General features: G+C 42.0%; 1 protein-coding gene across 1 annotated transcript in view; it reads right to left on the bottom strand.

Annotated features, from left to right (window-relative positions):
* The window catches only part of LOC149470395 (fibrocystin-L-like), a 278,175-nt gene that overhangs the window by 179,466 nt on the left and 84,907 nt on the right, over positions 1–13,802 (bottom strand). Inside the window, exons 22-24 of the mRNA XM_089664464.1 lie at positions 13,352–13,506; positions 10,604–10,764; positions 5,904–5,917 (exon numbers count right to left, since the gene is read on the bottom strand). Of these exons, the coding sequence (XP_089520590.1) occupies positions 5,904–5,917; positions 10,604–10,764; positions 13,352–13,506 (330 nt within the window). The remainder of the gene's footprint in view (positions 1–5,903; positions 5,918–10,603; positions 10,765–13,351; positions 13,507–13,802) is intronic.

Genomic DNA, 13,802 nt, shown 5'->3' on the forward strand with positions numbered 1-13,802 from the left:
ATAATGTAGGTGAATGGCTCCAAGTAAAGGTGACAGAATTACAATCAGACGCATGGTAACGATGTCTGCATGCAGTGTCCATAGTGAAAAGTGTACACAGTGTGGGCTTCAGCCCACTCAGCAATCCTGATGACACTGTGGCTCAAGGGATTCAGGATGTCCTGGAGGGGCTCCCGCAGGATCTGCAACCAGCTTAGGGGTGTCAAGCCTAGCCTCATACGACACTGGGACTACGCTGTGACAGTGGCAGTGATGCTGCTAGCCGACTGGACCGTCACTCTGCCGACAGGAAGCTGGGACGGGTGATCTGCTTCTGGGCATTTAACGCTCTCACTGAAGATCCTCCACACCGTACAGACCACGCAGCCTACTCAACTCTCACAAGCAGCCGGTTCAGCCCCTGGTCCCAAGAGAAAGCACTTCCTCCGGGGTCTGACTTATATATCCTCTCCCAGCATTCTACTTCCTCTTCTAGCTGGGTGGAACTTGTAGTTCACAGCTGTATTAGTCCCTCTGCATATCCTTCCTTTCAAACTACATGTTCCACAATCCTTGGCTCTTCTGTTGGGCCCTCCTCTCTCTCTGTGCCTCTGAACCATATATGTCACTATCACAGTTAAACACTAGGGGGAGCGCTAGTTCAGCATAGTTCTTATCATGAATGTCTTGCGATGGCACAGGTAAACTAGCCAGCACTGGACTACATCAACAAAATTAATTTTAATTAAAACACACACAATATAAAACACTTTTTTTGGTAAAATATAAAAGATGAGTTGCGTTGAGTAAATAGGTAACACATATGCCAAGTCTTATTTTGTGTGTGCCCGTGATATAAAAAAAACTAGGGTACCCAAAAACCTCCATAGGTGATGCTTTAAAAGTCTTTACAGCTCATCAGTTTAGATGTGCTAGAATTATTGCTCTCACTCTGACGTTCGTGGCGATATGTCACACTTGTGGTGTGATTGTGGTTTACATACTTGTGCGCACCCATGGCCTGCATTTGCACGTGTGTGTGGGGGGCAACGGGGGTTACAGCAATATTTTTTTAAACATGTTAATAACATTTTTTCTTTTTTTTAACCTTTTTTTTATTTTATTTAGTTATTCATTTATTTTAGTTTATTGCTATCACGAAGGATTAATAGCATTGGGCAGGTAACAGGAACTATTTATGGAGACATATGGGGCCTAATAGAACCCAAAGTCTCCCCTTGCCATTCACACCATTTAACCAAGCACAGATCTGCTTGGTTAGATGTGTCCCATGGTTGTACTGGCCAGGAAATGAAGGCCCGGAAACCATAAGTGACTAAATTATTGTCACTTGCGGTTTCTTTGCTTACTGGGAAGATCAAGGAATGGACATCCCTCGGTCTCTCCCTGCTCTCCATCCTGAACAGCTGAACAAACAGGGCACACTGCTATTACAGCCATCAGCTTGTGATCAAAGGTGCACTCTTTGGATGTACATAGTACATCCATATATCTGAAATAGGTAATGAAGATAATATACCGTAAGTCAAAAGATAATGTGAAAATCTCATCTGAAACTGAACTATGATTAGCTGCTGAAGGCTTCTATACATTGCACATCCTCAATGCTTCCTGCAATATCTTATGACAAAAGTGGAAGGGTGAGAATCTTCATTTCTATCTGTATTCCTGTTGTCACGGGAAAAAGTGAAGTGAAAGCCAACTTCCTTAAGGTCATCTCTAAAACAATAGTAGTGGTGATCCCAAGTGCACTTGATTCAGGGCAAACTGATAGGATCTTCCTTCACTTTATGATAAAGGGACAAGACAGGAAATTTTCCTAAAGTAAAGGAAATCTTTCCACTGAGGGTCCAAAGAAAAATTACCAGACAACTATACTTTAACCACTTGCCCTTCAGAAGATTTACCCCCTTTGTTGACCAGGCCATTTTTTGCTATACTGCGCTGTGCGATTTCAACTAATAATTGCGCGGTCATGCAATACTGTACCCAAACAAAATTTATGTCCTTTTTTCACAAAAACAGAGCTTTCTTTTGGTGGTATTTGACCACCACTGAGTTTTTTATTTTTTGCTCAATAAACAAATCTAGACCAAAAGCTTCGAAAAAAAATTATATTTTCTCATTTCTGTTAAGTGTATATTAATTGTATATACCAATAAGTGTATATTAATTGGTTTATGTGAAACTATGGTATAGATACTGCATTTACGCCATTTTTTTGTATTTGGCGCTGCGCTTGTTTAACTGACAATTGCATGGTCGTGCAATGCTGTACATAAATAAAATTTATGTACATTTTTTCCCCACAAATAGAGCTTTCTTCTGGTGGTATTTGATCACCTCTGGCTTTTTTCTGCAGTATAGACAAATAAAGACTGAACATTTTGAAAAAAACTACATTTTCTTATTTCTGTTATAACAAATATTCAGTAAACTCAAATTTCATAATAAATTTAGGCCAAAATGTATTTTGCTACATGTCTTTGGTAAAAAAAAATCAATAAGTGAGTATTAATTGGTTTGTGTGAAAGTTATAGCGTCTACAAACTATGGTATGGATACTGGAATTTACACTTTAACTTTCTGACTGCCTAACACATTTCTTGAGGTGCTAAAATGCCAGGGCAGTACAAATACCCCCAAATGACCCCTTTTCAGAGGGCAGACACTCTAAGCTATCTGCTGAGAAGCATGTTGGGTCCATGGAAAATTTTTTTTTTTTCCACAAGTTTTTGGAAAATGACAAAAACTATTTTTTGTTTTCTCTTACACAAAGTTGTCATTTAAATGGTATATTACTCACACATATTATGAATATATTTGGAATAACACCACAAAATATATTCTGTTACTTCTCCTGAGTATGGGGATACCACATGTGTGAGACTTATTGGCAGCCTAGCTGCATACAGAAGCCCGAAATCCAATGACCTCTTTGAAAGCCCGATGATGTGTAAATTCCTCTTTTCACTTCCTCACTACCTATCATAGTTTCAGAGGCTCTGAAATTTCAGGATAACACAACTCTCCTCCCGCCCCCAAATGACCCCTTTTTGAAAGTAGACACCACAAGGAATTTAATAAGAGGCACGGTGAGTATTTTGCAGATCTAATTTTTCCTCACAAGGTTTTGAAAAAGAAAAAAATAAAATAAAAAATATGTTTTCGTTTTCTTTCTTCATTTTCCAAAAACGTGTGGCAACAAATTAGATCTGAAAAATACTCACCATGCCTCTTATCAAATTTCTTGATGTGTCTACTTTCCAAAAAGGGGCTATCTGGGGGGGTTTGTACTATTCTGGCATTTCAGGGCCTCTGAAACTGTGATAGGCAGTCAGGAAGTGTAATGAGGAAATAAGCCCTTTAAAAGCCTGAAATGCTTATTGGATTTTGGGGTCTTGTACGCGGTTAGACTGCCAAAAAGTCTCTCACATGTGGTATCCCCATACTCAGGAGAAGTGGCAGAATATATTTTGGGGTATAATTCCACACATGTGTGAGCAATATATCATTTAATTGACAACTTTGCGTAAAAAAAATATTTTTTTCTTTTGTCATTTTCCAAAACCTTGTGGTAAAAAATAAATTCTTCTATTGATTCCACATCATGCCTCTAAGCAAATAGTTTGGGGTGTCTACTTTCTAAAAAGAGGTAATTTGGGAAGGGGGGGGGGGATTTTATGCCCAACATTAGAAGTTAATGCCACACATCACTCGCTCTTCTAACCATTTGAAAACCAAGCCTCTTCTGACACTTTTTGTTCACATGAAAAAAAAAGTATTTTTTGTTAGAAAATTGCTTTGAACCCCAAACATTATATATTTTTTTAAAACAGACGCCCTAGAGAATAAAATGGTGAATGTTGCAATTAGTTATGTCACATAGTACTTGAACAGCAATTTTTCAAACACAAATTGTTTTAAAAAATGCACTTTTTTGAATTTTTCTGCACAAAAACACAATATATTGGCCAATTTCTTGGTAAAATATAAAAGATGCTGGTATGTTGAGTAAATAGATACCAAACATGACACGCTTTAAAACTGTGCTTGCTCCGTGCAATGGCGACAAACTACATACATTTTTAATATCCATAGGCAATGCTTTAAAAGCTATAGGCATCATCCTAGTTTAACCACTCAAAGTCCAGTGATGCACCAGTACGTCGCTGGTCCTTGTTGGGTATATATGCTATGTTCTTTTTTTTTATGCAGCCTGTGAGCTAAATGAAAAAAAAGAGAAGAAATATCTGCCAGAAAAAGTGTGTGGTATGCCCACCATTAGAATATACCTCACTGCATCCTCCCACTTCTAATGTTGGGCATGCATGAAATGTTCTTTTTTTTTTTGTTTAGCGTGTGAAAAAAAAAGAACCTAACAGATTCCTCTATTCTCATCGATCGATGTGGATGAAAAAAAAATGTAAAAAATATATGCTGAAGCATAGGAGTGATCCACCCACTGGCCACCCCAGGCCTCCATGCTTGGGCATATATGTTCTTTTTTTAACTTCGGGTGAAAAATCTAATCCAACAGCGCTGCACACACTTGCGTATATTCTGAGCGAAATACCCTGTTGCTGTCAGAATAAACAGATTGATGCTGCTGCTGAATGGCATTTCTCCAAAGAAAACAGGACTGGGTAATGTGCTAGGAATGTAAAGATGTCCCATTGTTTGATGGAAATGAAAATTAGCAACCTACAGCGGACTGAATTCAAAGACACTCCAAAAATCAAAGTGAAAAAAATGATGCAGCAAGCTAGTTAATTTTGCTGAAATTTCATTGCAGCGACTCAAAATGGCACTCAGTAGTTTGTATGGCCCCCACGTGGTTGTATGCATGCCTGACAACGGATGGTATCCTGGGGTATGGATGGACCAAAACATGATATCCCAGAAGTGTTCTATTGGATTTAGGTCAGGCAAGCATGGAGGTCATTCAATGGTATCAATTCCTTCATCCTCCAGGAACTGCCTGCATACTCTTGCCACATGAGGTCGGGCATTGTCATGTGCCAGGAGGAACCTAGGACCCGCTGCACCAGCGTACGGTCTGACAATGGGTCCAAGAATTTCATCCTGATAATCAATGGCAGTCATGGTAGAGGTCTGTGCGTCCCTCCTTAGATATGCCTCCCCAGACCATCACTGACCCACCACCAAAATGGTCATGCTGTACTAAGTTACAGGCAGCATAACATTCTCCACAGCTTCTCCAGGCCCTTTCACGTCTATCACATGTGCTCAGGGTGAACCTGTTCTCATCTGTGAAAAGCACAGGGTGCCAGCGGCGGACCTGCCTATTCTGGTGTTCAATGGCTAACGCCAATCGAGCTTTGTGGTGCTGGGCATTAAGCACAGGGCCCACTAGAGGACGTCAGGCCCTCAGACCACCCTCATGAAGTCTGTTTCTGATTGTTTGGTCAGAGACACCAGTGGCCTGCTGGAGGTCATTTTGTAGGGCTCTGGCAGTGCTCATTCTGTTCCTCCTTGCACAAAGGTGCAGATACTGGTCGTGCTGATGGGTTAAGAACCTTCTACGGCACTGTCCAGCTCTCCTAAAGTAACTGCCTGTCTCTTGAAATCTCCTCCACGCTCTTGAGACAGTGCTGGGAGACACAGCAAACCTTCTGGCAATGGCAGATACTGATGTGCCATCCTGAAGGAGTTGGACTGCTTGTGCAACCTCTGTAGGGTCCAGGTATTGCCTCATGCTAGCAGTAGTGACACTTACCCTAGCCAAATGCAAAACTAGTGAAATACAGTCAGAAAAGATGAGTAGGGAAAAAATGTCAGTGGTCTCCACCTGTAAAACCATTCCTGTTTTGGGGGTCTTCTCATTGTTGCCCATCTAGAGCACCTGTTGGTAATTTCATTAACACCAAAGCAGCTGAAACTGATTAACAAACCCCTCTGCTACTTAACTGACTAGGTCAATATCCCAGGATTTTAATTGACTTGATGCTATACTCTGATTAAAAAGTGTTCCTTTAATTTTTGTGAGCAGTGTATGTGCCCTAGACTGTGCCGTGCTGTACTCTAATACTCCACTGGTGTATGGTAGTGATGGAAGTAGTCCTTGAGGCAGAGATCAGGTTCACCAGGACAGAAGAGACAAAAAAACAGGTCTCACGCCTAATTCCGTGTCTGCTACAGACACATCTCTTTTGGGGTGACTTTTGGGTTGGGGTACCAGGAATGGCATCAGGGAAATGCCTCTCATGCAGCCGGCTCACTGCATCTGGATTGGGAGTTTGGGCCACAGCACCTTCTGTATACAAAACGGCCAAGATGATCGCTCACTGGAATTTTAGAAAGGATCTACTTCATTCAGTTGCTTTGTAAAGCACAAAAGCGTTGTACAGAGCCAACTGAAATAAACAGACACTTTTTTTTTTACCAGCGTCTGGCTTTTCGGGAACCTAAGACAGAGTCATCATCTGGTTGTTGAAGTCCACCCCTCCCATGTTAAGGTTTTAGTTGTGGACACAGAGGGGCTTCTCAACAGCACCAGCTGCCGTGGAAATTTGGATGTCGTGTCTGCATGAATGGAAGACAGGACGAAAACATCCTATTTGTCCTTCCACTTCACTGCAAGCAAGTCATCATTTTTCAAGCAGGCTTTCTCCCCTTTTCTAAGACAGGTATTTACAAACCATTGGGGTGAGCCCCAGCAATTCGGTCACATGGTGCCACATTAGCCAATTCCAAGATTGTACAAATGTCTAAAGAGTGGTACGCTTTTATATAAATTGTCCACGTATAAGTGGTACCCCATATGGAAAAAGGGTGACACCAAGTCCCGAAGCATCTTGCCACTGCTCCTCATGTAGTCTGAGTATCCGGGGGGGCTCCACGTGATCTTTTCCCTCGTAAATCTGAAAATTACATGTACAGTCTGTTTCCCTCTCACAGTTCTTATACATTTTGACCCCATATCTGGCATGCTTGCTGGGGAGAAATTGTTTGAATGCAATGCGGCCAGAAAAATGAATGAGGGACTCATCGGTGCAGATATTTTGTTGGGGAGTATACACATCTGCACATTTCTGGTTAAGGTGATGTACGAGGGGACACATTTTGTGGAGCCGGTCATATTCAGGGTCACCCCAAGGACAAAAGAGTGTATTATTACTGAAATACATAAATCGCAATATATTCTCATATCTATGCCTGGCCATGGCAGCAGAGAACACGGGCATATGACGCAGCGCAACTCACTTTTTTTAGTAATGCTAGTAATGTTAGGCCGCTGGTGCTTGCCAGTTCACCATAAAGGAAGAGCGGCAGTAGTACTGGCACTCTGCTGCATGAGAATCATCATGCAATTGTACCACCTCAGCAACCTGGGAATAGGGTCAGGTATGCCTGACCTTAGCAGGGACCTCTACTCCATCATCTGAGCTATCTGTCACGGTGCTGCTGTGCTCTACAGGTTCATATTCTGAGCCTGATTCTGTCAGTGAGGCTTCCCCTTCACTCTCATCTGACTTACTCAGAATCGTGTAGGCCTCCTTACTAGTGTACTTTCGTTGGACATTTTGGCCACTAAATTTATAGGTACAGAGTGCAACTTATGGGAAAAAAAGAGTACCTGGCTGTCAGGGACTGCTTAAACTGCTACAAAAAAATGTACCTGCTAGTGCTAGCAGAGATCAGGCATCTCACCCGATCCTCCTAGATTGTAAGCTTGAAAGAGCAGGGCCCTCGAACCCCTCGTGTATCGCATTGCATTGTTAGTGTACTGTCGCATGTTCTGTCCCCCTTTGTAATGTAGTGCTCAGTGAACTGTTGGCGCTTTATAAATACTGTATAATAATAATAATAATCCTCCTCGCTGCACGCAAGCAAGCGATACGTAATTTCCGACGGGGGATGTATGGTGGATGCCTCATTACTTTAAGGGTTGGGCCGCACTACGTATTCTGTAGTGTGGAATTCACCTTACATCCCCCGACGGAAGTGACGTATTGCTCGCATGCAGCGAGGAGGATCGGGTGAAACGCTCGCCTCATGTGGTGTACAGGTACCCTTAACAGTTATTGTGGATATTTTGGCATGCTTTCATTTATGCCATGTTAGTGCAATACTTTCTATCCAATAAATGATTTTTAATGGATTCACGCTATTAGTTTCCTTTTACATCTTTCCTTAATTACGGAATTTAATAGTTTGGAGGACGTTCCACCCCCTTATCAGTCTCTAATTGATGAAGAGCTTGTTGATTGATGATCTGCACTATGCTGACACTCACCATAAGCGCTATTGACTATCAAGTTTGGATGGGCCATGATATCTGGTGAGTGCAACTGAATTGGAGGGAGGTTTTCCTCTGGAGCACGTGGTGATATCTGAGTGCACTTTATTCAACCAATTATCGTTATGTTGTTCACGTGGTGATTTCGGTGGATCAATAAGGACTTTGCACTTCATCATAATTTTAATTTTTCAGTTGATGGACTTATGTCAAATGATTTAAATATTTGTGTGTATTTACAGTGTTATATTTTGTGTCATATTTTTTCACTCAGCTATTGTGTTTGTTTTTTTTAATATATATCTATATATATATAAAAAATTATTATTATTTTATTTTATTTATTTTTTTCAAAGGCCTTAGCTTACTGTAGAAGCACAGTGAAGTCTGTTATTAAGAAGTGGAAGGTATTTGGTACAACACAGACCCTCCCTTACCTGGATCAGGACGTTGCTTCAAACTAAATAAAAGAGCCAGGAAAAAACTGGTCAGAGAGTCTACCAGAAGGCTTATAGCAACTCTGAAGCAGTTGCAGGCATTTATGACAAACAGTGGTCATTGTGTGCATGTGACAACGATATCACAAATCCTCCGCACATGTGGCTTGCAGGGAGTGTTGCAAGAGAAAAAAAACACTACTCAAGAAAGGCCACATGCAGTCACGACTAAGCTTTGCCAAAACGAACCTTGAAGATTCCACATGGAAAAAGGTGTTATGATTAGATGAGACTAAAATTGAATTGTTTGGCCTAAACACTAAATTATATGTCTAGTGGACATCCAATCCAGCTCAACATCCAAATAACACCATTCCTGCAATAAAGCATGGAGGTGTGAATATCCTGTTATGGGGGGGTTTCTCTGCAGCAGTAACTGGACCATTTGTCAGGATAGAAGGAAAAGTGGATGGGGCAACATCCTGTCAAATTCTTGAGGAAATCTGCTGCCCTCTGCCAGAAAATTGTCATTGGGAAGAAGGTTTACCTTCCAACATGACAAGGAACCAAAGCACACAGCAAAAATGATCACACAGTGGTTGAAGGAGAGAAAGGTGAATGTCTGTATACTGTAGCCCACATAGAAACTATATTAAACCCTTCAATGGTTAACATAAAAAAGTAGTAATGTGAGGCGCTAAGTGACCACATGCAGGGGCGTATTTACCCCCCGGAAGAAGGGACTCATGTAGCAGGTAACCAGGGCCGATCTTCGGGGAAAGAGGAGAGTCCACCTGGAGGGAGACAGGGCAGGCAGCCAGGCTAGGGGTGATCATAGCAGAAAGCTGACCACGGAAGGAGCGGGGAGAGCTCACATATACACATTGGTGAAGTGCTAGAACTCCAGTACACAATATCCTTTCCTTATACCTCTGCTAGCAACTGCCCAGCTGTCACTTGTCCTCCACTCCTCTCCCCCTGGGTGATCAGTGATTTTTTTTCCCTCCATGGCTGCCCTATGCTCTAGCCCCACCTCCTTCTGGGTCTACTTGTAGCCAGATCACCAATGAGCTGGAGAGCAGACATCCAGGCACAGCAAAGCTCCTATGACAGGAGTTTAAGAACAGGTTGTGGCTGGAGGAGTGGATTCTGGCAGATCATCCATCTCTATGACTGCCAGGTGAGGGGAACAATCGTACATCACTCTCCCCCTCCTTCTCTCCCTCTCTCCTTTTCCCCCCTCCCTCCCTCTCTCTCTTCCCTCTCTCTCTGTCCCTCTCTCCCCTTTCCCTCCCCCTCTCTGTCCCTCTCCCCCCTTTCCCTCCCTCTCTCTCTCTCCCCTTCCCAGTCTCCCCCCTTCTCTGTCTCTTTTCCCCCCTCTCTCTCCCTCCCCCTCACCCCCCCTCCCTTTCTGTCCCTCCCTCCCTCCCTCTTCCCCTCCCTCCCTCTCCCCACTCCTCACCCCCCTTTCCTTCTCTTTCCCTCTCTCCCCCTCCCCTCTCTCTCCCTTTCCCTCTCCACCCCCCCTCTCCTTCCCCCCTTTCCCTCCCTCTCTCTCCCCCCTCTCTCCCTCCCTCTCTCTCTCTATTCCCCTCCTTCCCTCTCTCTCTCTCTGCCTCTCCCCCCTCTCTCTCTTCCCCTCCCTCCCTCTCTCTCTCCCCCCTCTTCTTCTCTGTCCCTCTCTCTCTTCCCCTCCCTCCCCCCCCCTCTTTCTTTCTTTGTCTCATGGGGGGGTGGGGTGGACTGGGGGCTGGGCACTCGATTTTTGTGTTGCCTAGGGCAGCACAAAAACAAAATACACCACTGACCATATGGCATTATTTATGGATCAACCCTATCTCAAAAAACAAGTATATATTTTTGTTTAATTTTCTTATGAATAGGATCTCTGTCATAAACGTACCTCAGCAAATCCTACAGCAATAAATGGAAAATTGTAGCCACAGTTGTATGGTGTTACGGTTATAGTATGCTGGGTTACAGATGTACTAATTGATGTGCTGCTCACATCAATTTTACTGACCACAATCCCATCCTTTGATAAAGCTGGTCTTTGCCTAGGAACTGTTTCACATACAGGAGAGAAAGAGATAAACAGCAATGTTATGGTATAAGAGCAAGTTAAAAAGAACTTATCATGAAAGCAGTGTACATTTTGATGTCAAATTTCAAATTAGTTTTGGTCATATTTTAGTCTTTTGACTAAAATGCCATTTTAGCTTTAGTAGTATCTTAGTTATCTGAATTGTTTTAGCTTTAGTCATATTTAGTTGGACCCTGACACTCTACGAAAGAGACAGCCGGGGAACTATGGAGAGAGATAGACACTGTGTGAGTGTTTCACCCATTGAAAGCAACTCCAGAGTCAGTACTGAGAGACAGGGAGGCTGTTGAGAGGCAATACAGAGGGAGAGACATGGCCCAACAACACCAGCGCACCAAGCAAATGCCCAGTGTGCCCTATGGTCTGATAGCGCCCATTGTCTAACCAATAGTCGCAAAAACAGACAGTTTATTTTGGTCAGCTTTAGATGTTGACATTGTAGGTGAAGGAAAAAGGTGATTTTTTTTGGGAACATGATGGGCGAAGTCATTTTGCAAACCCAGCAACAAAATCTACTTATATTAATTGATGTTCCCCATTCATTCCTGAGAGTTTTGTGCATTTTTGCCCACTTTTACATGTTACAGTCACCCCTGTTGAATATTCTATCATATAAAATAAATAAAAAACAACTGGGATGAGGGTTGCACTACAACACACTCACATTATGACAGGGGCACTTTGGCTCAGCTGTTGGCAGTAAAATCCAGAATACACAAAGCCACTTCTGAAGGGAACACTCACCACTTATGCCATAACTGAAGTTACATACAGTGTAATCATGTGTGGCAATTTAATACACTCACTGGCCACTTTATTAGGCACACCTTGCTAGTACCGGGTTGGACCCTCTTCTTCTTTCAGAACTGCCTTAATTCTTCGTGGCATAGATTCAACAAGGTATTGGAAACATTCCTCAGAGATTTCAGTCCATAGTGACATGATAGCATTACGCAGTTCCTGAAGATTTTGACTGCACATCCATGAACCGTTGATACAAGGCAGGATGGATGCATGCTTTCATGTTGTTTACGCCAAATTCTGACCCTACCATCTGAATGTCGCAGCTAAAATTGAGACTCCTCAGACCTGCAACATTTTTCCAATTTTCAATTGTTCAATTTTGGTGAGCCTGTATGAATTGTAGCCTCCATTTCCTGTTTTTAGCTTACAGGAGTGGCCACCCAGTGTGGTTTTCTGCTGCTGTGGCCCTTCTGCTTCAAGGTTCAACATGCTGTGCTTTCAGAGATGGTATTCTGCATACCTTGGTTGTAACGAGTGGTTATTTGAGTTTGTTACCTTTCTATTATCTCAACCAGTCTGCCCATTTTCCTCTGACCTCAACAAGGCATTTTCATCCACACAACTGACGCTCACTGGATATTTTCTCTTTTTCTGACCATTCTCTGTGAACCCTAGAGATGGTTGTGTGTGAAAATCCCAGTAGATCAGCAATGTTTTAAATACTCAGACCAGCCCATTGGCACCAACAACCATTCCACATTCAAAGTCACTGAAATCCCCCTTCTTCCCCATGCTGATGCTTGGTCTGAACTTTAGCAAGTCATCTTCACCACGTCTAGATGCCTAGATGCACTGAGTTGCTGCCATGTGATTCGCAATTTGTGTTACCAAGTAACTGAACAGGTGTACCTAATAAAGTGGCCAATGAGTGTGTGTATCTTTATTTTATACGTCAAGATATGTACCATTATACAAATGACATATACGTATGCTTTTGTATTCAGCTTATATAAAAAGTGTGCTCAATAAAAAAAACAGGGACAGTGGAAGTCACAGGATAAGAGCCTCAGGATTCAGGCAAACTGTTGGGTGGTTCAAATTTTCAGCATGTACCAAAACTGAAAATAGCACTTTTAGATGCATGACCCATTAAAATCATGTAGAATTAATTGTATTTATTGAGAACTAATTTTCCCTTTTTGGGCAGAATAAAGTGGAAGAAATCTGGATGTATCAAAAGTATATTTAAGAGCAACTCTAACCAAAACAGTTCTGTATTTTTAATAGGGTTGGGTAGTGTTCAAATGCCCATTGGGAATATTCTACTATCCCAAAACTCAGTAAGAAGACCTTCCCCTGCCTCACCAAGGCTGTGATGGACTGTAAGTTTGGATAAGAAGTTGATATATTTGTAGTGACTTGCCTCAGCTCAATTCAGGCCAATTACCTTCCCTCTTACCTATTCTATGAATATATAGAGGATGCTGAGTTCAGTGGTAATATATTTAATTGGTAATATATAGTTGAGCTTGCAGTTTGCTAAGGCCATGTGTGGGTGGTGTTGCCCATGTTTTCCAGGACAGCAGAAAGGACCTAGTGTTAGACCTAAATCTGCTGCCTACCAACCTAGAAAGAGAAATCAATTTCTGGTGGAGTTGCTCTGTTATAGTTAAGGAAGTTAAAACAAAAAAAATATGCTGAGTTGTATACACTAATTGTGGGTGTATAACATTTTTAGTCAGAAATGATAGAACTTTGCTCTGAAAGCACCTAACCTACAAAGTAAAGAAGAAAAGGTTTTACCCTGGACGTCACTTATTGTCACCGCTTGTCCAATGTACAATACATCAACATAGAAATCTTGGTTTGCCATTAGGCGAACGTTAAGCAGGTTGAAGTTTTTTCCAGAGTACGTTGATTTTATAATGTCCAACAAGTCGATGCATGTGTATGTCCAGCTGAAAAAGAAGGCAATTTCATCACATTTCCAAAGGAACAAAGCCAAATCATTCAAAGAAGAGAATGTATGTGTGTATTTATATGTAACAAACCTGCTTTTCACATGCAAGGGGAAAGCAGGCATTGCAATCCAAAATATATTGGACCAGTATATGTCCCTCCTTTAGTTTTGTTAAATAACTGACAGAAAAGAACAAAAATATCACCCCTATTAGGTTTTTATTTAAGAAATTTGGTTTATTGAAAGTTTACAAGGTTACAATTTCAAAGTAACATTCAAATGCACAATTTGCAA

This window comes from Staurois parvus, unplaced genomic scaffold, assembly GCF_062004578.1.
Source record: "Staurois parvus isolate SC_StPar_1 unplaced genomic scaffold, SC_StPar_1.0 ptg000047l, whole genome shotgun sequence".
NCBI lineage: Eukaryota > Metazoa > Chordata > Amphibia > Anura > Ranidae > Staurois > Staurois parvus.